Raw genomic sequence first — 27,596 nt, forward strand, 5'->3', positions numbered from 1 at the left:
CTCCAAATGCGCGGTTACGCAGAACCATCACGCTTCCAGGAGCTCGTAAAAAAAAAAAAGGCAGACGTTTAAATGACGCAGAAAACGATTCCCAAATGAACGAGTGTTGAAGAGCAACACTTTTCTTTACAAGTGTAATTACACTTAATTGGTGTTTAAAAAAAAAAAAATTACCCCTTCGTTCTGTATGAAATCATTTGTCCAGCCTGCGAGAGAAATAAACTACATTTCAATTGTTCTGGAGATTCGGAGCCAAACGCAGTAACACAACTCTCGGGTTGGTCTGATGGACACTTCTGTGGGTTCTGCTTTATTGTGTTGGGTTTTTTTATGCATGTTTCAATAACGAATATTAAATTGATCGGTTGCAGGATTGATATTTTGGACGCTGGAGATAGAATAGCGACAGAGAATAGCGACAGTAGAGCCTCCGAGGCCATGTGATGTGTTTATATATATATATATATATATATATATATATATATATATATATATATATATATATATATATATATATATATATATATGCAAATGTGAAATTTAGAATAAATATTTTGAAATTAAAACCTAATTTTCCTTCTTTGGATCAAGCAGCTAACTATTATTACTATTACTATGTGTAAACATCTTACATGCGATTACGTCATTTATGTCATCACCTAATAATAATAATAATAATAATAATAATAATAATAATAATAATAATTACAAACTGAAACCTGTTTAAAAGACATAGTTTAGGACTTATTCGTAAAACTGCTGATGCTCACAAGACTTCCGTGTTCTCTTCTTGATTAACACTGTATTAAATCGACTGGAGATCTGGAGATGAGAAATATCAGCAAATCTTTATCACAATCAAGGCAGTGTCAGCTTGGGAGAAAATATATATTAACAACAACAACAACAACAAAACAAAACAAACAAAAAACTTGAAGACTGTAGTGTGCAAATTATTATACAGAATGAATAATTGTTATAAAGTAATAATAATAATAATAATAATAATAATAATAATAATAATAATAATAATTTCAACTTGACACTAATATAAAAAAATAATAACAATAAAAACAGCAGCAACAACAACAATAAAATAATAATAATAATAATAATAATAATTATAATAATTATAATGATAATGATAATGATAATGATAATAATAATACATGCTGTATATTTACTTTTCTTTGCTTCTCCGGAAATAAACCCACTTTACCTCTGAACACTGAACATCATCTGCACTCCGTTCTGCATCTGTCCATCTTTCTTAAACGCAAAGTGGTGAACACGAGCCTCGCACTGATTTGCTCTCTGTTTCTCAGGAAGGTTTCAGGAGAATTCCCTCATGCACAAATCATCGTTATTAAAATACAACTTTTTTATTATTATTATTCCAAATCAGATCGTAGAAATCATATCAATCTTGTTGAATCATCAACACCACCGCGTGCACAAATAAGTCTAGCGCGCGCCATCATTGTACACATACGAAAAAAGTACAGTGAGGATCGGGGTGCTTATCGTGTGTGCTCTGAACACACACACACACACACACACACACACACACACACACACACACACACACACACACACATATGCGCGTTACCTCTCGTTTTTCCCTCCTCTCTTTTCCTCACTCTTCCCCTCAGCAATGAGGTTTATGAATAAATGCAGCGCCACGCATGTACTTATATGCTCATATAAAATTCATACATTTTGCCAACAAATCAGATGATTAAAAAAATTTTTTTTTGCATTTTTTTTTTTTGCCTTAGACTAAGTGCTGAATAAGGAATAGATTTTATTATTATTATTTTGTACAATTTATTACAAATAAATCAATATTTGCAAAGCTGGAAGGAGCAACAACCAAATCACAAGATTATATTAATTTTATTATTATTATTATTATTATTATTATTATTATTATTATTATTATTATTATTATTATTATTATAATTACTGCTACCAAAAGAATCAACACACTAATAAGGCTAATAATCCTGCACTTTGAATACAATGCTGTTTTATACATTACCTTAATCCAGATCTTCTTAATGAACTGAATTCGAGTTTGGTGCTCGAATCCCCCCGCAGTAACAGATGCGACCTTGAATCTGTAAAGCATTTTTTTTTTCGTCCCGCACCAGAGCTGATCCCGCAGGTTGGCGAAAAAAAGCACGACTACTTTTCTAACAAGGAGAGAAGGTGTGTGTGTGTGTGTGTGTGTGTGTGTGTGTGTGTGTGTGTGTGTGTGTGTGTGTGTGTGTGTGTGTGTGTAGGGGGGGGGATGTGAGATGGTGCGGAGCGAGGGAGGAGGAGGGAAAGAGATAAGTGATCTGAAGGAGAGACGATAGGACAAAAAAAAGAAAAAAAAAAAAGTGATGATGATGAATACATTGGAAAGTTTTTTTGGCCCCGACGATGGTGTCAGATTGAATGGCCTGTGCGCATGTGCGAAGGTGTCCGAACTGACAATGCTCGTGAGATGAAGATAGTGCTGCTGCCGCTTCTGAGCTCAAGGAGGACGAGAGGAATCCGCAAGCCGACGAGATGAGATCCAAGGCGAGGGCGAGAAAACTGGCCAAAAGTAGGTGCCTGTCTTTTCTCCTTTTACCCCCTTTTTCGCGTCTTTTTCGCCCTCTTTTTTTCCGCCTCTTCGCTCCTCCGAGCTCGTCCTCGGGATCACCACTGTGTCATTTTCATTGATTAGTTCCTGCTGAGAGATCTTCTTCTCTTTCTCTTAGATTCCCATCTTTTCCCCTCGTTTTTGTTGTAATAACCCTTCGATCGCACTTTAATGTCCAAGTCCGCGTGTCCGCGCTCTTTCTTTGCGCTGTAAAGCCTCAGCCGGAGTTCTTCTCAGAGGGAGAACTTTCAGATGTGATGGCCCAGTGATAAGGAGAAGAGAAAAGAAGAGAAGAGAAGAGCATCGCATCGCGCACTTACAGTCCCACTCTTTTTTTTTTTTGGCTCAAAGTTAGCGAAAAAACTTGTCAAAAGGAATAAACTTTTTTTTTTTCCTTTTTTTGGTTTGAGTCTTGTGAAATAATATTCCTGGCTTCTGAAATAGTGGGCGCTCGCGCACTGCGCATGGCCACCACGACCCCAGGAACAAACTCCGTGCCGGACAAGTGGATAAACGATAGAAAGCTGCGAATTTCCTAACAAACAAACAAACATATATATGAGCAGATGTTTTTGGGGGACGCGGCTCTGAAACGTTCCTTTGCGCGCGAAGGTGGTCGCGTTTCTGACTTCGCGTTTTTGCTCGTGCTCCTTCCTTCTTCTGGAAATGGCGATCAATAATGCATGTCGGGCAAGAAACTAGAATCTGCGCGTTTTCTGGATTGTTTTTGGTCGAAAATGGAAGCGTGCGGTTCGCCCGCGGACGCGTTTAGACGTGCTTGAGGATGGTCAGAATAACGTGATTATTTCCATGTTTTTATTTATTTTTTGTTTGTGGAAGGCTCGTGCTTGGAAATGTTTCGCAGTTGTAACTACATGCATGTTTGCTGACTTTGCAAATCTTGGGGTTTGGAATAAGGAACATATCCTTCGTATTTTTTAAATCCACTTTGACTTTTTATCATTTTCGCCTTTTTTTTTTTTTCACGCACATCACGTGCAGAACAGCGTGGGGGGGGGGGGGGGGCAGCAGCTTCACATGCAGCTTGTGGATTTCTGCTGTAGTTATGCAACTGTATTTATATGGAAATTAGTTTTTAAAAAGGTCATTTTGGTGCAAATAACAACAAATGATCCTTAATAAATAATTATGCACGAGCAAGTTTTTTTTTATATATACACCCCCCCCCCCCACACACACTCTTGTTTACAATCTTATTTAGAAGAGTATGTACTATATAGTACTATATATTTTTTGTTGAGTCTGCATTTGCGAATAATTATGTTGAAATAAATTACTAATTTTTTTTAAAACAAATTAAAGATTTTAGCAAATTAAATAGACCTTAATTCTTTTCCGACATTTCCAATTTTTTTGTAGCGATAGAAAATTATTATTAATCCAAAAATTATTCACATTTCACAAAATTCTGTGTTATTATTATCCTGATAAATAACGTTGGATATTTTACTACAACGATTAAATACACGTACTTGTTGATTAATATTCATCGGGCCTCAAACGGATTTTCTTACTAACAAGTAGGCCAAAGAAATGTGTGCACATTGCCCACTTTAGAAATGACGGGATATTTTTTTTATTCAGAATTTGATTACAAATTTAAATGTCGGTACTTGAATTTTGATCATTTGGATCATTTTAAGATGTTGGTCTGATCATTATGTTGGATCCGTTTTGCCCGGTCTGGATCTCTCAAAGCTGAGGAAGGTAGAGATCCAGCAGCAGCAGCTCCACTGTGTTTCTCAGCGTTTCCGTGTCACACACACACACACACACACACACACACACACACACACACACACACACACACACACCTGTGAGTGATTTGGAATATATCTTTTCTTTTACCTCCTCATCTCGCTGTCGTTTTCCTCCACGTCTCGACGCATCTCTGAAAGCAGTTTCTCCAACCCAAAGCCCGACGCGCTCCCACACGTCTCCCGGTGTTCACCTCCACGTTCCTCGGCCCTGTACATGAGGAGCTCAGAGGCAGACCGCTGGACTGGACACACACTCAGTGAAAAGGATCCCAGACAAAAAAAAAATGTCATCTGTCCAAAGTGGTCTATAATTACTTATGAACATGCGTAAGAGCTCATGGACATGTAGCAGTAATAAGCAACCAAGTAGGCGACTGTAACGGCGTTTACACACACCGACACACACCGGACCGGATCATTTACACTATTAATGTTGGTATTTACGGTTGAAGGGTAAATAATAAACAGCACAGTATTTCTTCTTAATGGATTTTAATGAGCAATTTGACAACGTGTATAAACAAATTAAAGTTATTATTTAAATAATCGTTGTTGTTATTATTATTAATAGTAATAATAAATAATAGTAATAAAATAAAAGTTATATTTTAAAATAAATAATAAATGATAATACTAACACCTTGCACAATATTTGTAATTCTAAACATATATACGTATAATTATATTTACACATATAAATATATATATATATATATATATATATATATATATATATATATATATATATATATATATATATATATATGTGTATATATATATATATATATATATATATATATATATATATATATATATATATATATAGAGAGAGAGAGAGAGAGAGAGAGAGAGAGAGAGAGAGAGAGAGAGAGAAAATTAAATTTATCATGGTAAACGCAAGCAACGAATTAAATAAATGAATAAATAATAACGTAATTTATTATTATTATTATTATTATTATTATTATTATTATTATTATTATTATTATTATTATTATTATTATCCGGCTTTTCACAGTCGGATTAAAAGCAGGATAATTTCTGAAATAATTGCTGGAGTTAGCCTACATGATACACAACAATCTATAATTTTTTATTACAGTTTTTCCTAATAAATTATTATATTTATCTGGTTAAATGGAACGAATGAAAGTGATGCTGGAGATCTGAGCGGGCAGGAACACCGGGTTCCTAAAGGCGCAGTTTCACTCGGGCTTCGTCCCAAACCGCATTCTACAATAGTGAATAGTATTTCACAAATATCATTCCACCTGTAGTAGCTATACACACACATGCACGCGCGCGCGCACTCACGCACGCACACACACACACACACACAGTAATAGTGGCCTATATGTGTGTGTTTTCCTCTTTTTTTTTTTTTTACGTATAATTGCAATGCGCATGCGGAAAAACGCAATTCTTCCTACTTGCTGCACTGAAAGTAGTGTTAATGTAGGCCTGATTGTTTCACGTGTGTTTGCACGCATGGGTGTAAATTCAGTAGCGTAAAACACCCAGGATATAATTTCATAATCTAACTGCTGACAACTCCATTTCTTTCTTTCTTTCTTTCTTTCTTTCTTTCTTTCTTTCTTTCTTTCTTTCTTTCTTTCTTAAAACACACATTTATGCAGGTGTAAAAATATTGTAATTTAAATATATATACATATCTATCAATGTGTGTGTGTGTAATAAGTATATAAGTATAGGCAATTGATATAAAACGTGTTTTTAAAAATTCTGTACTTTAAACTAATTCATTTAAGTAAATATCTTTATTATTTTTTTGAATTATAAAAGAGTTTAATAAAATGATTAAAGATATCTGTAAAAGAATCACAAATTAGTGCAACCCAGTTAAAATCCCTGAAGAGCAGTCATCTAGATGACAGTTTCCTGCAGCGCCTTGTATGAAATCATCAATATGGATTGACAGGGTTGGGTTGTGCAAACTCTAATGGGTTATAGATATCCAGTAATCTGCTGAGCATAGCAGGAAAAAAACATTCCTTGGATTATTTTAGCTGGTACTGGTAGCATTGATTATACCACACACACACACACACATATACACACACCTATATGTATATTTTATGTGTATGTGGTTTCAATTGTTAAATTGTTTTGCAATTCCAAAAAAGGGTGATGGCACATTAAGAGTTTTGAGTTAGATCGAATCTCCCTGTTCTCTATTTCCCCAATCAGCGAGCACATGTCCAGGAAAGCACACGAGGCTGGCGGACACATGGAAAGTGAGGGCCGCATAAGTAGCCTGTGCATGAATCCACCTCATTGCAGCCCGTTGCATTCATTTTCTGCAAACTCAAAAGCCTTTTTTTTTCCTTCCTTTTTTATCAGACATTTCTGGTCTAACGTCGCTGTTTTCATTTTGATGCCCTCTTTGAAGACGAAAATATAGATCACAAATCACAAGGTTCTTGTGCAGCCTATGATGTTTTGACAGATGTAATAAAATCAAGCCACAACACTATAAAATCGTGATGGGAACCGTGTGCAAGGTCTGCTATAAGGCTTAGGCCGTCACCACCAACCACTGGATTTACACAATCACGATGGCTGACGTTACGAATTTTATGGTCACGGGGGCCGGAATCTTTTTTTTCGTTGTTTTTTTTCACACAGACTAATGGTGTATAAGCGATTAGAAGCCGTATACACTCGCTTCACATAATCTCTAGGCTGGAGGTTTGTCTTTGATAAGAAGATATTGTAAAAAAGCCAATCTAAGTGCCACTTGCGTATGACTGGTCAGGAAGGTGATAAACGGTTCTAATGAACGTCTGCGTGTGTGTCGGGAGGGGGGGGGGGGGCAGGTGGGGTTGCTCGTAAGTGTGCATTGGTGACTGCAAGCCAAAGAAAATGACTTCCATCTCCACAGGTGTGTGTGTGTGTGTGTTAGTTTGCTCTTAACAACGAGGCACCGATTCACGTTGAGCACAATGAGGCTAATTTGAATTCGATGGAATTTGGTTTTCATACGCCGTGCAGAACACACACCTACATGCAGATTTTACGTGCACAGGCACACACGTGTGCTTGCAGAAGGGCCTTTTTTTTTGCCGTTGAGTTTTTGCTTAGTTAACTCCAGTCTTGTGTAAGAGGCAAAAAGAGGACAGGGCGCTGCAAACTGGGGACTCTGCTCAGAGCTCCGACCCACACGACTCTATTCACCTCTGAAAGCAATCCTGAAGGGTGAAGCAGCACAAACCTGACCATAGCCTTGTTAGTCAATCTTCACTCATTACCGTTTCACTTTCTGCCCTGCCCTTGTCTGGCTCTGGGCACTTTTTTATGACATCACACAGCGCTCAGGTGGAGGCGTTTTCGTTTTATTTCCCCTCCCTTTCTACAACATGCACAGACATTGAGACTGCACCACATCATTTTCTAGCCTTCTGAAAATCCAGTCGGTGCAATTCCTCACTCATGCACTGTTTTTGTCAGGTACACTCACATGCCTCAAAGATGACTCGAACGTCTCGCTGCATTTCCACTCCAAACGCAACAGTCTTTATTTGCTCTTTTACTTTTGTTTATGTGCTCGTTTTTTGGAAGAAACAGACGTCCACGCCATGCGGCAGAGCAGGGCACCCCAACGCAGCCGAGTCGACACAGCCATTACAAAACAGCCATGTCTGAGCGCAAGAGCTTATCATGTTACAGCCTACTCTGTCTGCTGCTCCTCGGCCATGGAACTGGGACAGACTTGACATTTTTTTCCCCCCCTCCCCTAACGTGCTTTTGGAATTCGCTTTCTTTTTCTTTGTGCAACTTTCTTTTATAGTTTTATCTTGAAATGTGTTCAGCTGCATGAGAAGGCCATGTGATTATTTTTGTGCTTGAGTTTAAATTATTATTAAATGTTAAATTATACATTATTAGAAATAAATTATTATTTTTTTACTAGTACTAATTTCTAATATTGAAGTGACCAATGTAAAAATGTTACTAATGATCGGACAATGAAATGCTGGTATTGACTTGTAATGAAAAGAATTGCTTAATTAATAATACTGAGAATAGCAGACATTGATTTTAGATCAAAATTTCTACTTCAAATGATTATGGATATTGATTCGAAACATCAGTATTGGATCGATTCTGTGTGAAAAAAAATACGTAGGAAACAAATGTAACGGCTAATTTAGAATTATTATCCTAAAAACAATGAGATGTACAGTATGTTCTACATTACTACCTCTACAGTAGCCTGGATGGACATAAACAAATAACCACATTTTCCTACTTTTTCGATCGTGAATGTTAACATTTTGTTAATTACTCAGACCAGAAATTACACGATTTGAGGAAAACTGATGTGAAAAAAATGTGAAGTTATAAGAATACTGTTATTTTGATTTCATTTAAAATGTGCTGATTTGCTGTTATTTCCAAAAAGCTATATGCAGTGAATACTAAAGTTTCTTTATGCTATACGCTTTGCTATTTGCTTTGCTAGATTTTGCTATATGCTATGCTAGATTTTTAAATTTGAATACTAAAGTTGTACGACTTTTTGTTTTTATTTAGTTTTGTTCGACTTTTTTAAATAAAAGCATCTACATCTTTCCATCTCTTTAGCTACAGAGAAATTGCGAACAAGCAAAATGCTACAGGTTGTTCAAAACCTTCGACATTGTCCATCAAAATGTTCTAATACTCTATAAAAGACGTGATTGTGGTATAAATTAAGCATACAAAGTGGGAAAAGAATTCAAGCTTTGTAGGGAGGCGCCAAACGAATGTAGCTACTGACTGACTGGTAGATCACCTGTTCACACCAGGGCACGTTATTCACACCAATTAATGATATGAAGGATCCCGTAATCTGTAATGTCTGTGTCCTCGCTGTCTGAGCCCGATACTAAAAGCCTATAATAAGCTGTTTTGATAGATGTCTGCTGTCCCAGTATGGTTATTGACCTCTTGCACTAGGAGCTACTTTAGTCCCTAGCTGCAATCGACAGGGCTTTGATTTGTTTGTTTTTGGCCCTCCTCAGCCCACACTTCCTAGGGCTCTTGAGATGTTCTTCTCTCTCTCTCTCTCTCTCTCTCTCTCTCCCTCTCTCTCTCTCTCTCTCTCTCTCTCTCTCTCTCTCTCTCTCTCTCTCTCTCTTTCTCTCTCTCTCTCTCTTTCTCTCTCTCTCTCTCGCTTTCTCTCGTTTTTAAGTGCATGGTGTTCTGCTTGCCAAAAGTCAACTTGTTGCAGAATATTATAAATATGCACTCAGCGTTTAAACGTTTGCCTTTCTTGTTTTATATGCACACATACGAATTTATTCACTGTCTCCACCTTTACTTATTCGCTGTAACAAGTTTAAAAGAAAAGTCGAGATGCCTCAAATGCATTGTTCCGATGACTGGAAGCAGAGCCTATCGGCGGCACGTAGAGAGACGTCAACAGTTCACACGTCGGCGTGAGGTCGAATTCGGAACACGCTGAAAATTATTAACTTGAAATCATGTGATCAGAGCTGCTCATTTTTGCACCTGAAATGATTCAGTCTTGTAAATCCAGTCTGGAAAATGCAAGTGTAAGGAAGAGCCTTTTAGATGTCTATGGTAGTGATGAATCAATTTACACTCAAGGTTTGGATTGGTGTATTAATCTTAAAAAAAAATTTTATCTGTGAATTTGGGTCAGAACATAGGAATTGTAATGTACATGCGATACATGGACAAAAGTTTGCGGACGCCTAACCATATTATTTGTATGTGGTTTTTGAACATTCCATAATTAGTCTCCATTTACTGTGGTAATAACCTCCACTCTTCTAAGAAGATGTTCCACTAGATTTCGGAGTGTGGAGATTAGTGCTCATTCAGCCACAAGGGTGTTAGTAAATCAGCTACTTATGTAGGGTGAGCTGTGGAAGCCTGGGGTGCAGCCAGTTCCAATTTATACAGAAAGGGTTCATTAGGATTGAGGTCAGAGCTCTGACACAGGGACATTGTCATGCTGGAACAGGTTTGCGTCTTATAGTTCAAATGAAGGGAAAATGTAATGTGACTGCATCCCTAGACATCTTATAAAATTGTATGCTTCGAAGTTTGTGGTTACTGTTTGGGAAAGAACCACATATGGCTGGGAAAGTCAGGGGTCCCAATACTTTTGTCCATATTGTTGAATATATAAATATTTATTTATTTTTTAAATTATTAAATTATTATTATAAAAAAAAAAAGAATGATATTACAATCAAATCTATTTTTTTTTAAATCTCTGATTCAAATCATTCTACAAAGATTTCAAGTCAAGTCAAGTCAAGTCAAGTTTATTTGTATAGCGCTTTTCACAACAGACATTGTCTCAAAGCAGCTTTACAGAAAACAACAGTGAAGGTGAATGGTGTGTATTTATCCCTGATGAGCAAGCCGTGGCGACAGTGGCAAGGAAAAACTCCCTTAGATGATATGAGGAAGAAACCTTGAGAGGAACCAGACTCAAAGGGGAACCCATCCTCATATGGGTGACATCAAAAGTTTGGTCATAAATTTTTCAACAATACAGAACAATTTGTGATCATCATAGATCCAGCATCAGCTTCTCCATGCCAGGGCCTTTAAACACTCGGCATCTACTTCTCCATGATCATCCATAGGTCCATAATCTTCACGAGGTGGGACGTGACTGGAGCTGGCCAAACCTCAGGAAGCCTCGGGATGGGGAGAGAAAGAGAAGCAGTGGAGAGGAATTAGCGTAGCTGCTGTTCATGATATTAACAGCACAAGTTGATAATGTGCATGTGATCAGATGTTCTGGAGCACAAGGTTGTGATGTGATGTGTGTGATGTGTGTTATGTGTAGGCTTTGCTAAAAAGATATGTTTTTAATCTGCACTTAAACTGGGAGAGTGTATCTGAACCCCGAACACTGTCAGGAAGACTATTCCAGAGTTTAGGAGCTAAATGTGAAAATGCTCTACCGCCTTTAGTGGACTTTGCTATTCTAGGAACTACTAGAAGCCCAGAGTTTTGAGATCTCAGGGAGCGTGTTTCTTATAAACCAATTATGCAAAGTATTCTAAAAAAATATTCCCTACTAGAGCTTTTACACGTTTCTCTGTACAACATGTCCTGTTTTCTTTCATAAGTTCATCATAAAGTGCATTTCGTCTTGCTGCTAAGCTATAAATGCATTATAAATGACACTTGGGTGCGCATTTAGAACGCTGACACATATCCATTAAGAGATGCTACTACGATGTTCGATGTGCTACTAGGAAGCTTGTTTTTATGTGTACCTGGTGGCTGTGCGCAAACTAAACAACAAGATTATGCAAAAGCACTGGTGCAGGTGATTTGTATAATTACATGTACAGAAATCGTTTATCTATTCTCCATGTTCTCCTAAATCGACCCATAAATGGTTTGTGAGTACTTCCTGCCGCTCCATTAACGCGTGATTTTCTCCAGGAGAAGCAGTTTGTGTTGTTTTGGGTTCATAGCTTTAAATAGCTAAGCAGCTCTTGTGTAAACCGAACACATTTCCCAATATATGAACGGCGATTTTTTTCTGTGGAGCTGTTTAGTGTTTGTTATCATCCTGGTCATGGCCCATACACACAAGCTCACATATACATGCGCACATGCACTACACAGTAATTCCCCTGTTTCAGAAATTCCCATATTAGCGGCTGGGTCAGTATCCTCCCTTGTCCTGTGGGTTGTGTTCGGACAGACGTGACTTCTTCAGGCTTTGATGTTCCATTCTTTGGTGATAAGAAAGTGAATGCTGTTCCCAATAGAGCAGCTTCTCCGGAGGGACGCGGTCCGCCGCGCCGCTTTAAAGTCCGCCACAGATTACACGTTCAAAGGCCACCGACTTTTATGTTTATCTCTTTCACTCATCTTCTCTCCTCCATATTGTGTCATTAGGAAAAGAGGGGAATGCACTGTCCTGGGATAGGCTGAAATAAGAATGTGTGTGTGTCTTTGAGAAACGTTTTCTGTCCTTGGGAGCTGTGATCAAGACACTCCTCATTATTCTTAGCACATATTGTTTCACAAGAATGTATTATATTCTATGTATGTTCTGTGTTTTGTTTTTCATTTTGCGGTTTTAACTTTGTAGTTACTCCTAGTTGTTGGTGAAAGGATACACTGAAACGCTAGTCACTTTGTTAGTGAAATGTTGAGAAGGGGCTTTTAAGGGGGTGTCAGCAAAAACATTTCAAGATGGCCTATTAACTCCAGCGCCACGGTAACGATGCAGCAGCTCGTGAAAATATTGAATTGCAACAACATCCCGAAGTGTAAACGTGCACCGGTGCTCGAACAGAGCATTCTGAGTGATGGGCAACAAATGGTGACCTCAAGCTGGGAAAGGAGCGAAATGGCATATGTTATATAGTGTTCCAAAAGACAGCAGTGGCTAATTAGTATATTAGTAAAGTTAGGAACTATTTATTGACTATGTGATAATAAAATAAAATTGACACGGTGAAATAAAAATGATCTGAGTCTGCTTGATGATTATCAACCCATTATTAATGATGGAAAAATCTACATTAGGCATATAGTTAATATAAGCTTCAATAAACTTAACATGCTTTAATACAGTTTACAACAAACAGTTATCTGTTTTCAGGTGTGAAGGTCTTTGGCATTACAGGCTGCCATGAAAGTTTGTGCTTTGCCCCTTCTCCTCTCTCTAATGGCATTAGCGAAGAGGCCTGTTGAATTCTGGAAGTGTCTGTAGTTTGGCTGCATGTCAGTAGCTGTCTACACACACACACACACACACACACACACACACACACACACACACACACACACACACACACGCACACGCACACACTGCTCTATTTGCTCCCTTTCCTTCGTTTTTGCTCTGTGAACTGCATGTTGGCATTTGTGCCTCTTTTCCGACTGTGGTCCACTTCTTCAATTCCTTTTCTTTTTCTACCCCCCCCCCCCCCTTATTTTTTCACTCACTCTTCCTTCGCTCTGGAAGCTTCGGCGCAGGCCTTTGAAAGGATGCGGCAGCTTTGTCCGCCCCAATAAAAGATGCCATAGTTTCCCTTTTCCTCTCTTTTCTGTCCTCCCTATGCGGCTCCTGTAGAAGTGCAAATTGTTACCCGCCGAGGAGATATCCTCCTGCTTCAGAGGGTCCCAATCCGGCTTGCTAATTACACAGAAGATTCCATCCTGACGAAAAAGGCTGCGATTCCCACAACCACCTGGCCTTCTTTTCTTGTCGGCTTTGATGACAAACACCCCCTGCACCCCTCAGTACCACCTCCCTCCACCCTCCCACACTCTTTCCCCTGTCCTGCCGTACCTCACTTTTTTCTCCCTCGCTCATTAATAGGGGTTTTGAATTGCTTTCTGACCCTGACAAACTGCTCTTGTTGAAAAGGAGATGAGAGGAGGATGGGGGGAGGGTGAAGGAATGGAAATGAGGAGGAGTGACAGAGAGAGGGACAGAGAGAGGGAGAGAGGGAGAGAGAGAGAGAGAGAGAGAGAGAGAAAGAGAGAGAGAGAGAGAGGACAGGAGGGGTGGATGATGGTAGAGGCAGGAATTCAGGGGGCAGGGGGCTCTGGTCATATGGTGTCTTTGTGAAAGTATGTTGCAGAAGTCCATTATCCTTATTTTGGAGTAGTTTAGTCCTTCCAAGGAACTCCACCCCTTGACCTTGCTTCAATGCCGTCTTCAAAGCTGGACGAAACAGAGAGCTGTAAGAAGAAAAAAAAAAGAGAGAAAATGTGACTAGAACTCTATTAACCCATCTTTTCGGGAGTAAAGCCAAGTTCTACTTGTATGTGATGGACAGAAGTGAAACTGTGACAGACTCTTTATTATTACTAGTTTTCACTGACCTCACCTGCTCACCCGAAGGATGCACAGTGCATTTCTTTCTAAATTACTTAGCATATAGGATTTGAAAAGACCACAGCTCTAGGGTACATGGTTTAACCCTCTTCTCAGTCTACTGTCTGTGCAAAGTGTTTTCTTACATAGGATTTCTTTAGGTCTTCTGGTTTCCTTGCACTTCCTAAAAACATGCTAGTAGGTGAACTAGCTGTGCAAAATTTCCCCATAAAGTGAACTGGCATTCCCTCCTGAGTGTATTCCGACCTAGTGGCCAGTTTTCATGAGATAGAATCCAGATCCAATGTGATCAAGACCAGGATGAAGTCGTTACTGTAGACAAATGAATCATAAAGAAAGGATTGAATATACAGCCTGTAGCCCATACATTCCTGCTATGTTGTTTTCATTGGCTAAGACCATAATTGACCCTGTTGTCTGGGTGAAAGGGATGATATTCTGTTTCTTTCTCCTTTGCTGTAAACTGACAGCTACTGCTGCTAGCCTATGTATAGCATAGAGGGCAGTAGTGGTCTCCTTCAAGCATGTAGAGTGGCCTTGTGACATTTTGACATCACATATATATATATATATATATATATATATATATATATATATATATATATATATATATATATATATATATATATATATATATATATATATATATTCTATATTCGCCAATTCTATTCACATCTTGATGCATAGCTAGCGATAAGATACATTAATTATGATACATTAGCAATATGAAGTATGAAGCAGCTACAGATGCGATGTGATACAATTCACCTCTATAAGGATACAGTGCGATCCGATTTAATTCAATGAAATGTGATGCAATGGAAAATATATTGCTCCGCAATTCAATATGCTACAAATAGTTCTTTGGTTCAGACAGACAGCAAATCATAAATTTTCTTGAGTGCCTTCTGACTTCTAACGAATGACAATTTCACAAACAGGGCTTTGTAGTGTCACCAGAAAGATGCATGTGCCATCTATAATCTTAATCTTTGTCTTCTGTAGGACTCTCAGGGCACGCCTTAGTCTCCGTAGTGTCCGTAGTTATATTCACGTAGCAGCAGTGGTGCTGAGAGAACGCGCTCGAGAAACAGTTTAGTGAGGAGAAATCAATCTAGAGTATAATATTTGGTATATTTGAATGACATTTAGAATTTGGTCACAAAAAATTGGTCACTTTCTATATAATATAAGTAGAGCACATCTACTAATAACGATATATAAATAAATCGTTTTTTAACCTATGCAAATATAATAAAAAAGATAAACTAATGATATATACATATAACCTGACATACTATGTATATATATATATATATATATATATATATATATATATATATATATATATATATATATATATATATATATATATATATATATATATATATTAAGAGAGCAACCCCACCATTTAGTTTTATTCATTTATTTATTATGTAGCCTCTTTAAAATCCACTGATCAATAATCCATTCTCATTGCACTCCAGCAATCCAGAGTCAGACAGCGAGAGTGTGTGAGACATAGAGAGAGAGAGAGAGAGAGAGAGAGGGAACATAGCTCTGGGAGCAAAACAAATTGCTCTGTTATACACTCGACTCATGACATTATCAGCTGGGACGTCCCCAAAGGAGAGCCTTGTGTGAGATTAGCATCCTCCACAAAGGGCAAAGGATGTACTGTACTGGTGAGAGACCTCATCCCACGTCCACTTTCAAGATAATTATTAACTCCTACTCGAAAAGATACTCACCTGGTTGCTGCCTAACACAACACTGTTTGTCCTGTTCACATTGCCAAGAGAACACGTGACGCGACAGGAAGCAAAGTGCCTGTGTGTTTTCAAAGTCTTCCAGGTCACACCTGATTAGCTGGCGTTGAGCCAAGAACACTTAGATTGGATAGATATTTGATTGGTTATAAAAAATAGACCAGAGGTCTCACCTAGATCACCTGGATCACACTTCTTATAGCTTTCGGTCTCATTTATCGAGGAAGATTTATACATGAGACTCTTAATGCAAGTGGCCTGTAGACTTGAGTGCCACACATAAACAAGTTCTCAGTGACATTTGCTCTCTCTCTCTCTCTCGCTCTCGCTCTCTCTCTCTCTCACTGTCTTTATGCCTTCGAGTCAAGCCACATCCTTCAGCTAAACATAAAACAAAGATCCCGTTTCTGCGTCGTGTTTTACGGGCGGTTAGAATGCCAGCCTGTGTGGCTGTTAGTCCACTCCGGAGCTGACCATTCGCAAATGTCTTAGAGGTTTTCTTGAAGATGTCAATTAAAGTGTTTTAATTGGCGCCAAGTTATTTAAAACAAACGTTTTTGTTTTTTATTCTGAAGGCAGCGCTGTCAGTTTTTGGACGCTGGACACAGTCGCATTTAACACGACAGAAGCCCGTGGGTATGCAGTGTACTTCAGTGTGTGGCCGCTTTTCAGATTTTCCAAAGCTCTGAAAAATGCATTTGATGTATCACACAAATATGTAAAAAAGTCAAAAAGTAATAGAACAGCTCTGAGACGATTCCATTTGAGGTGTCAGTGTTGGAAATATTTATTGTGCTAATAAACAAAGACGAACAAAAGTAGCTTCTGACCATCCTGTTTAGGCCATGTCCACACTAATATGTTTTTTTGTTTCAAAACGCATAGTTTTTCTCTCTGTCTACTAGGGCGTTATCATAAACGAAAACTTAGCTTTTTGAAAATGCTCTCCAAAGTGTATAAATTCGAAAATTCCCAAAATGATGCAGTTCGAAACATCTTACAATTTGTTCATACGCAGTACAGGGAAGTAAACGTTTACAGATGTTTCAGTGTGGATGAGCAACTTTTGGGAAATTACATTTTGTGAAAGCGGAGCGTTTTTCGATGAAAAACACCATTTTCAAATGTATCTGGATTAGCGTAGACGTAGCCTTATTCTTCTGTGCTTTTTGGTTCATCGTTTTCCCACTGTGATATATCATCAGATGTCTAACATCACATCAAAAATACATTTGCAAATTTACAAATGCAACTTTGCTAAACTGTGCTAACTGTGCTAAAAAAAAGTATATTAGTTGTAAAGAGGTATTCCCTCACCTGCCTCTATTGAAGGTAGTAAGGCAGCTTATCAAATTATCAAAAAAAACCAAAAAGCCCTCTGTCCTGAAGACTCACCCTTCGTGAAAAACGTCACCCTGCAGAACTTTGATCATGCCCAATCAGATCAAGCGTCCGTTATACAAGTCAGTATATAGAAAAAATATCATAATAGAAATCAAAACAAATGTTTTGTGCAATGATATAAAGACCCTGATTGGTCTCATAGTCAGCACTATAGTCTGAGCTGCTGTTATAAAATCCAACGCCTCTCTGATTAATCAGAATCGAGAATCCGAGGGCAGTAAATAGAATCGAGAAAATTATTCATAAAAACGTGAGTGCTAAATATTAGCACTCTGAGTATTTGTTCAATTGTGACACCATACTACTTCTAGTTCATTATGATCGCATGCAGGTTCCTGTGCCACCTGAGATCATTTAGTAACCTTTTGTTTGTTATTCTTCTCTGTTTGACTGACATATTTGGAATGGTAAGAGGTCATAGGGCTCGGAGACCGGTTGGTTTAGAGCCCACAGGTTGCCCTCCTCACTTACTGCATCCATAGTGGGGGGATTAAGAGCAGATATATGTTTGACAGATGAGTTGGTTAATTTCCCTGATGTACTGAGGTCCGGTGAATTGAACGTCCATGTGTATCTGATATCCAAACGTCGGTGGAAGTTGTGTATTGCGCAGCAGGTATCAATAAAATAAAAGGACATTCCTTATAATCCCTGATTTTATTGCGGATACCGTGTGGCTTGGCAAATTAAGGTTATTTAAATCTCTCTGAAGAACGATATGTTTGGTCAGGTGTATTTTTTAATATGGGTCTGGTCTCCATGAACCAGTCAACGTGGAACATCCCGTAATATGTGACCGTTCATTGATGCTGCAGGAAATGCTCCGTGTCCCGAGTAGCCAAAAATCACTAATGTGTTGAAAAGATAGCGTTCCCTACATCTTCACAGCGTGCATGTCAGCACTCGGGTTTGTTAATTAAAAACAAGTCAGCGGATTCTCCTGCTTTCTTTTGACACCTCTGTATTTATCTACCGGACCCGACTCAGGGCAAGACCTTTGCAGAAGAGAGGAGTTTTGTTTTAAGAGACTTGCCTTTGATGATCAGTTTCTCCTGCAAACGAAAAAGGGAAAAAAACCCCCCAAAAAACAAACTTGCTGCCACATCTGACTCGAATTTGCTGAAATAACAGCAAATGTTTGTGTTGTATTGTATGGCACGCTGTTTGAGGAGCAATAAAGCCCTTCTTCCAGTGCCTAAAGCGTCTCTTAATAAAATACTCCAGAATAACTCCTTTACCTTAATCACGACCGTGGATTACTTCGCTCGCGGCGGGAAATTAGGAGCAGAACCCCCAGCCCCCCCACCCCCAAGTCTCTCAATGAACTTTGATGTAGCTGTTTTGTCCCCGTGTCATCTTTATTCACTTGATACAAAGCAATGAGATCAGATCTTTGTCACAAGGTCGATTATAGAGGGGTGGGGTGGGGTGCAGTGGGGGGTGGGGTAACAAACTCTGTAAACCTGCTCGTTGACTAATAAGAATCCTGCTGGTGAAAGGTCAAAGGTGTGCAAGCTTGCTAGGGTAAGAGTGTGTGTGTGTGTGTGTGTGTGTGTGTGTGTGTGTGGGGTTGTGTGTTTCAGTCTGCATGTGACAGATCAGGAATGTGAGATGCGTTTATAGTAGCAACAAAAGGATAGGAACTAAATCAGCAGCTTTGGGTTTATAATGGTAGCGCAGCACGAAAGAAACACGGAAACTAATAGTCAATTCTAAGAAAACCAGTGAACTTAATACTTCCTGTCATCCCATAATGCTAGAGTGGGTTTTGTGAAGAGTGCGAGAGAGAGGAGCTTCACACACACATCCAAATGTCACAACGTTGGTTTGCAGGAATTTTCATTTTTGCTCTCTCATGCATCTTCATTTAAAGATGCAGCGACTCACCACAGAGGCTTCTGCCTGATTGTAGAGAGGACCACAGTGGAAGACGTGTGTGAATGGAACGTTCGGTGCGCAGCGTGTTTTTTTATTTATTTTTTTTGCCATACTCAGCTGTGCAAGAGAACAGTACGAAAAAAAACCCAAACACTGGATATATTGTAATATAGTGGACTCGAGATGACTCGCTTGTGTAGTGGTGAAACTGTGTTCACACTATGAAAAGCGCATAAATAAATCTGTTTTTATTGGCTACGAGCGACATGCCCTGAGTCAAGTGTTTTCACCCGGAGAGAGAAAAGCGTAAATACGACTTGTTTATTTTCAGGGCTGCAGGTGTCTGCTAATGGCTTATTGGTTTAAAAACGACTAGCTCACGTCTCGCCCAGTACCTGCCAACCGGTGTTGGGGGAGTTGGGTTAATGTGTTTATATACTTGATTTGGGTTCCAATTTCAAGGCCAAAAAAAGATTATCTTTGTTTACGTATAAAAACATGCAAGAAATCTTCAGATCATCAGTCAAAAATAATAGTTCATCACTGACAATTTGTAATCGCTTTCAATGTGTTAAAAATCAAGAGAACTTCCTGACTTGGTGCAACATCAACATTTTTGTTTGAACCAAACAATCTGTTCTCAATCAGAAATAGGACTGGACAAAACATGAAGTCTTAATGAAAGAACATGTAGTGTGTGTTTTTTTTTGTTTTTTTTTTTCAATTTACGGAAAGCCATAAATCATAATTCTTGTGTTATTTTAGCAAACACCTGTGCTCCAGTCGAAAGGCGAGCCCACGTCACGAGCAGGCAGGTTAGCAGCGTTTCAGCTCGGGATGAGCTCATCGCTCTGCAGGCGCTCAACGACTGTGCACTGTTACCTGTCATTCTGATAATTTCAGTACATGTACAACACAGCTAAGGGAAATCTTCACATTACCCCGTGGCCTCCACTGTCAATTCTGACATACTCAAGCAACACAGCAAACCACCTAGTAACAACTCTCTGCATGCAAGAAGGCTATTAATTGAAAGTGACCTTGTCAACTTTCCTTACTCGAGAACTCACAAATCAATCACATGATTTGTCTCAGACTCCCCCCCCCCCTCAAACTTTCTTTCCGATGCGGCTGCAAAGCTTGATTCAATTACGGCGTGGAGGCCTGTCCTCAGATCTGGGGTCCGTTTCCAATCGAACCAGGAGGTCATGCTTCGTTCTTCACGATGTCATGACAGAACAGTTCTCGGAGAAGGCGGGGGTCCACAAGTGGTTTTGTTTCAGCATTTTGGTTATGGGAGTTTAGACACACACCCACCCCTCCGTAAATTGGATTCCCAATCAGGTTAGTGTCCGATAGCATCCAGGGTCTCCGGTAAGGCTTTGAAGTGCAGGAACTCTGTCTGCCCGCCTCCGGCTGGAGCGCCTTATCTGTTGCACTAGGGGACTATTGTTTCAATCAGCCAGACATTGTTAATTACCCTTTTCATTGGGGTATGAGGTAGGTAGAGACAAATCCAATTTGGCTGCACTTACGTTTGACCTCGGACACCGCCCCTGGGTCCTCGCTTCGTGTCGATCTTGTATTACGTGGCTTCTGGAAAGTTCCTCTATGTTAAAAAAAGAAGAAAAAAAAAGTTGTCTTATGGAACTCGGATTGTGTGGAAACAAAGTGTAAGCCAATGCAGTGTGAATGCATACTGTGAGACATCATAATAAACATTCGGTCCTCTGTGCGACAGCATCCGATTGAGCTCGCACCACAGCCAGCCAAGAAAAATGGGGCTTTAAGCAACAAAGCCATAGTGGACGGGCTGCAATGTGTTTACAGTTGATCCAACAGAATCGGGAGGGGTTAAAAGGGGGTGCCCAAAGGGACAGCGAGCCCTTCTGAAAGGGGCTATTCTTCCTTCTTTGAGCACATCAGCTTGTACAGCTGTTGAAGCAGTGAGGGCAATTATCACCAGTCTACCACTGTTGACTTAGCGAAGCTTCTTCTGGCCATCTTTGGATAATTTTATCCCCCCCAAAGATTCGTTTCTAGGACATTCAAGCCTGAATTGGATGCAGCTGAAGTGTTTCGTGGTTCTGTTTGAGAGCATCTTGGCTTAGACACCACAATCCTGCACCACCTTAGAAAAAATTCTGAATGAAGTATAACATATGTTCATGCAAAAAGCATATTCCTGCTGAAAAAAAAAAACATTGTGTGACGCATGAGTAAAGTTCGGAGACTTTCCATTATTGCCTTAGTGTGTAAACTCATAATACACTTGTGTTATGCCATTATACATAATTAATAGAAAGCTACAGTTTCAGTTAGCAGCTGATTGACAAATATGGCATAATAATATATTAATAAAAATATACAATACATGAAAATAATTAAGAGTCACAGTATCTATAAAGTTGTTAATTATATGCAATGGATCTTTCTCACCAGTTTTATCAGTAATGTTTTGATATCTCTTTAGTGTATAGGTTTTGGTTGTGTGTGTATGGAGTTGATTTGATAGTTTTCGTACTTGAGTTGATAAGACTGCTGCTCCATCAGGGACAGTGTGTGGGTGGAAGTAATGGTTCCTACAAAGGTGACAGAAGGGCAAAGAGACATTTCCCCGGTGTGTGTGTGTGTGTGTGTGTGTGTGTGTGTGTGCGCATACATGCATGTTGGCTTGCCTCTGGCGTCCTGCTCAACTCTCACCCAAATTAAACCTCAGCAGGTCACTGGCCAGCGTTTACCAACCTCTTTCACTTTCTCCTTCTGCCTCTCTCACTCTCTCTGTTTGACGGTCTCTGTCTTTCTCTCTTACCCGTTCTTTACTCCACTTCATTTCGCTCTGCCTGAGGAAAATGTTCATTTTTGTGGCTTAGTTTGGCTACGGTAACCTACTAAAGCACAGAATTTAACCGCTGACTTTGAATCCAGTAAATACACCCCTTTTAAACTCTTATCTTCTATCTGCGCTAACACTTTTTTTGGGCCTGTTTCCTGCTTTTAATATCACGGCTATGCTGCAAGTCCCTCTTGGTTTTAATGGCATTCTTCTCGGTAACGTGGGCGGACAGTTCGACTTGACATCCATGTGGGGGCATATGGCTCATTTGAGTTTCGGCGGACGCGAGCGAAAGAATAAACAAAGCATTGCCATTCAGGTTCCAGGTCATTTTTGGCCCATGCAAAACCCATTTCCCAGTCAGCCCAAATAGCCCCACTTTACTCCTGTCCAGAGGACGCTTGCAATAGAGATGACTATCTGATCGGAGCTCCGAAATGAAACATGTCATAGCAAATTATGGCCATGTTTTTTGAATTACTTAGCCAGGCCAAGTATAGTCAGGGAAAGAGTGTGCGTTGTATGTGTGTGTATGTGTGTGTGTAAGAGAAAGAGAAAGAGTCGGTGTTTTCTCTGGAACAAATAATATCACCATGGCTGACTCATGGCCTGTGCAAATGAGGAATGATGAGCAGAAGCCCAAGTCATTCCTTTCAGGCTATGTTTGGAGCATCATTTACTGAAACTGGCCCGGGCCTCGGCGCAATAATAACCACATCCTCCAAGCATCTTCAGCGCTGCCTTGTTTTTATAGCTGGGAAAAGGGACGGGCGAGGGCTCGTTAAGGCGCAGACTATTTCGGACGGAGAAGGGGAAGGGGGGGGTTGAAGCGAGAGGGAGCCTTGCCACGAAAATAGTCATCCTGATAAAAACGGCGCAAGAGTCCTCCAAACCCGTTCCACCGCAGCAAGAAGGCGACTGGGCCAGCTGAAACGCAGAGTACTCACACGCAGCCAAAAATGAGAAGGGGGGGGGGGGGGGTGGAATCGGAATACATGGAAAAATAGCAGAAAATGGATGTGTCGATGTGAAGGTTCCTAGAAGAAAAGTTATGAGCGATTATAACGATTCCGCATTTTTTTTTTCGTGTTGTTGTTTTTTTTTATGCTGTTTCCTGCTCTCTTTCGGACGTCATGTCACTCATCCAAACCATTTTGCACTCAGTCATGTTCAAGTTCCTGCACCAAAATAAGCCGATTTTGAAATTCTGTGGCATATGACAGAGTGCCAAGAGAAAGAGGAAAGATAGATAGACGGACTCCGACAGAGTGGAAGAGTGAGGAGGAGGGGAGGTTGGAAGTAGAAGAGTGGGGGAGCATGGCTGGGGGTCATTGTTATCAAAGCTGGTAATAGGTTCTTGACCCTTTCTCTTAGAAGGCATTTTCTGAGCACCGGGGGTGAATAGATTGGAAGGGGTGCGATTTGTGGTGAGACACCAGCAGGTATGAATGCAGGCAGGGATTTCCTGCAGGAACAATGCCAGAGCATTTCTTGTTCCCCATCACATGTAGTTCTCAGTTAGATTCTATTCACCTGGCCAGAGGCACTGAATACTACCGTGAATGAAGATAATCCCTAAAGACAGTACCGTGCAATATGACTAACGGTGTCCACATTAGGATATGTATGCATAAAACCATTTGAAAACTCGTACGCATTATAAGATCCAGTCTTGGTTGAAAACTGTTTTCTGTTCATTTTCAATCTATTACCATTCAGTTGTCAACTTATATAGCATAAAGCAGGAAAACGGAGTCAGCTGACATGCCACAGCCAAGCTCGGAGACAAATATTTACATTCTAAAATCACTGGGACTCGTCTCTTTTTGCAGCTACAAGCTTGCGATGGAATCGTTGTGGGTCTCTGTCCAGCCTTGTGGTCAGGAGGCGTCCCAGGCTGAGATACCCATCTGGGGTTTGTCATCTTAGACATCTGCCTGTGTCTTTTCCCTTCTTTCTGTAATTAAAGGAATATTTATTTTCCCTCACTCCCAGCATGGGAATACACTGCATCATGTGGGCTGGCTTTTTCGGATTTTCGGGAGGAATCCAGAAATGCTCGGCCGGGTTTGTTATTTTTAAATTGTCGGATTGACTGACAGAGGTATGGAAGATTTAATATGATTCGAATGCGGAGAACTTACATTCGAGTGCGGAGGATTAGGAATGCGTTCGTGTTTAAATATACAGAAATAACAGCTTGTGTTTACCCGCCGTTAGCTTCGCCATGAGTACGGATGTGACGCGCCGTCCTTTTGGAGCGAAGCCAAAATATGTCATCTATATCTCTTATACGTCCTCGCCTAATAGACTTTCGATCAATATTGCTCAATAACTGAGATCATGCATATTCTCTATACCCATTAAACATATTGTTCATCACCAGATTGGTCCAGAGTTAAGATATATGCCAGGCTGCCTGGGATAAATCAAAATCTAAATGGAATGGGGTTGATTTGCTTTGGCATTTGAGATGCACAGTTCAGCAATGGCTATGATTGGCGCTCAGCTGGTGATAGCACAGAGACCTTTTCGGAAATAAGGCTCCAGAAGCACTTTCTTATTGCTTATTTCTAAAGATGGACACACAGGGTTTTCAGCATCATGAAGCCCAGAATTCTGTCTATAAGGCCCCTAGATTTCAACGACTGTGTGTTTTTTCATATTTGTCATTCTCCTGATTTGCATTCTTTCGCACTGCGTTCTACCTGGCCCAATCTATATGCCACTCAGACTCTCTCTCCCTTTCCCTTTCCCTGTCTTTTTCTATGATAGTGTTTTCTAACCTTACTCTGCATCTGCATGTCCAGGGCTCTGAATGAACTTGGCACACAAAACTACTTCTTTCTTCCTCATTCTCATCCTCTCTTTCTTGCGCCCCTCTGCTGTCCCTCTCTCTTTTCTCTTTCCGTCCTGGTCCGCCTTTGCCATTCTCCGCACAAATGCGGACGATTCACTGAAAATGAGAGATAATGGCCAGCATCCAATCGGTTGGTGCTAATCAGCGTGCATCGTGGGAAAAGCCCAGGACGAGGGGTGAAAAACATGCCATTGTCTGGAGGAGATTAAAGTCCCCGAAAAGCCTGCATTGTCTGTTGAGGGGATAAATCTTCCTGCTGTCACTCAAAGCTGAATTAAATTCTCCTTCGTTTCTAAAAGGGGCTTATCTCTGTTCAATAGCTTGTTGCACTACAAGCAGAAAGGAATGTATTGGGTGAACTTGTGTTGCTGACACCTTATGAAGAACAAAAAAAAAGGGACCTAAGGACCAAAAAAAAAGAAGAAGAAGAGAAAAGCAAAGTGCTGTCGAGCTCAGGGCCTGAAAGAGGATGTGCTTTTGGGTAGATTGGGATCATGATAGCTCTGGAGAAAGAAGGGGGAAAATGCTCATGGCATTTGATTGACTGTGGTCAGGATTTAGTGGGATGGAGAAAGAGAGAAAGACGAGTGAGAGAGAGAGAGAGAGAGAGAGAGAGAGAGAGAGAGAGAGAGAGAGAGAGAGAGAGCGAGCGAGCGAGAGAGAGAGAGAGAGAGAGAGAGAGAGAAGGAGAAAGAGAAAGGAATATTCATCCTGTTTTCTTTCTGCACTTATCCGTTTCCCCGTAGCCCTCTCTTTGCTGGTGCCAAGGGGCTCTTGGAAGCACGTTGTGGGCCGGAAAAGGGATCTGTCCCTGGCATGGTTGGTCTCGACGTGGTGGCAGCGTTTGAAAAGCTCTCGGCCGCATCACTTTATCTGTCCTCCAGCAAGCGGCCCTCGCCAAATGCTTCCCTCACACGGTTCTCTTTATCTGCTCTCCAGCAGGGCGGCCTTGCCAAATACTGATCCTTCACACCAGGGCCTTGGACAGACCCTTATGTACCTTGCACATTTAAAACAGGGCCCTGTAAAAGGCTGCAAGAAGAAAAGCATAGGAAGAAAGGAAGAAAGGAGGAGATATATAAAAAAGAAGGAACTTCTGCAGACACTGCTTCAAACGTCAGTGTCCCATTTTTCTTTTGCCCTTTTCTCTGTCCTGACGAAGAGTGGAAGGGAAAAGATATTGATGATACATGCAACAAAAACACGAGAAAAAAAAAGAAAGAAAGAAAGAGGGAACGCGAGTAAGTTAGAGACCAAGGAGGAAAAAAACAAGCCTATTCTTCACCCCCTGCTGTCTGGTCCCTAAACAGGATTTTCCGCTTGCCGTTTGGGCAATTCACTGTTGTTGTTTATGCCCGCTTTTAATTCTCTCCTTTCACAATCGCTGGGCTGTGTGCGCGCGAACTTTGCTCTGGGCAGCCTAAACTTGGCTCCTCAACAAGCAGGCTTACACCTGCTTACAGGATTAAATTAATTAGCACGAAACAGAGATCCGATGGGGGGGTGGGGGGGGGGGATTGTTGTTGAGAGAATGAGCACAATGAACCAACAAAGCCATTGTTGTCCAGTCATGGTATCCTCCAGAGCAGATCTAGGGTGCGTTGTGTTGTTTTTGAGTGGTAATCGAAGTGAGACAAAAAAAATAATAATAATAATAAAAAAAAAAACAGCGGACTAGTTTGTTTGGGTGCGTGAGCTCCAGAGGTCAGAGAGCACGGTTACTGCGGACTCACACACTGATGAACAGAATGTGAGGAGGAGGTGAAGTTTAGACGCTACATTTCTTTCTCTCTCCCAGAGCTTTAGTGTGAGCGACTGGTCATATGGAAATAATACACTGACAATTTTTGGCAAATAAAAATGTTGCAAGACTTTATCCGTTGTTCGTTGACTGCAGTGGGTTTCATATCGAATTGCATTGTTGTCCAGAGAAAATAATGCATGCACATTTGACTGCATTGGGATTCGTATTGTATCTATGATGGTCTGACTTTTGTACCTCAACGACTGTGGAGAATTTAAGGCAATTCTATTTAGTCCAATCATTTTTAAACTAGACAAACCAGGTTGGGTGAGCATGTACCCCCATCTGTACATCTGTACCCTCCTCCATATGCTGAAGGCTCTTTTATTTACTCTTTCGCAAAGAGGTCAGAGGGATGCTAGCTTAATGGAGGACAGGATAGGCAGTTCCACCTCCGTAATTGTTTGCAGATGTAGAGACCATGCCCTTGTCATGTCTTTAGTCGCAGCCTTGACATTTGCTAGGCTTCCAATGCCTGGGCAGATGTGAGGTCCTGTGTATAAACCTTGAATGTGTGTGGCCATTAGATTTAGGGCTTTGCGGGTGCAGTGACCAACGTCTAAGAATGTAGAAATCATCTCTATATATATGTGTTTTTGTTGTTCAGCCTGGCCAGGTTACAGCCAAGGTTATTCACAAGCCTTTGAGGGTCATTTGATTCTCAAGAGTGCATATCCCTCTTGCAGTCTATGTGTGTGTGAGAGACATAGAGAAGGAGAAGGAGAGACAGAGGCAGACAGACATGGTGATACTGAGACAGATTACTAGAGTAG

At 40.3% G+C, this 27,596-nt stretch overlaps 1 protein-coding gene across 8 annotated transcripts in view; it reads left to right on the top strand.

Annotated features, from left to right (window-relative positions):
- Window positions 1-694: 694 nt before the first annotated feature.
- Window positions 695-27,596, top strand: part of prdm16 (PR domain containing 16) — a 180,523-nt gene continuing 153,621 nt past the window's right edge. For all 8 annotated transcript variants that reach the window (XM_083554728.1, XM_083554740.1, XM_083554736.1 and 5 more), the window contains exon 1: window positions 695-2,593. In XM_083554728.1, the coding sequence (XP_083410854.1) occupies window positions 2,557-2,593 (37 nt within the window). In that variant the 5' untranslated portion in view covers window positions 695-2,556. The remainder of the gene's footprint in view (window positions 2,594-27,596) is intronic.

Source organism: Silurus aristotelis, assembly GCF_946808225.1.
Source record: "Silurus aristotelis genome assembly, chromosome: 11".
In the NCBI taxonomy this organism is placed as follows: Eukaryota; Metazoa; Chordata; class Actinopteri; order Siluriformes; family Siluridae; genus Silurus; species Silurus aristotelis.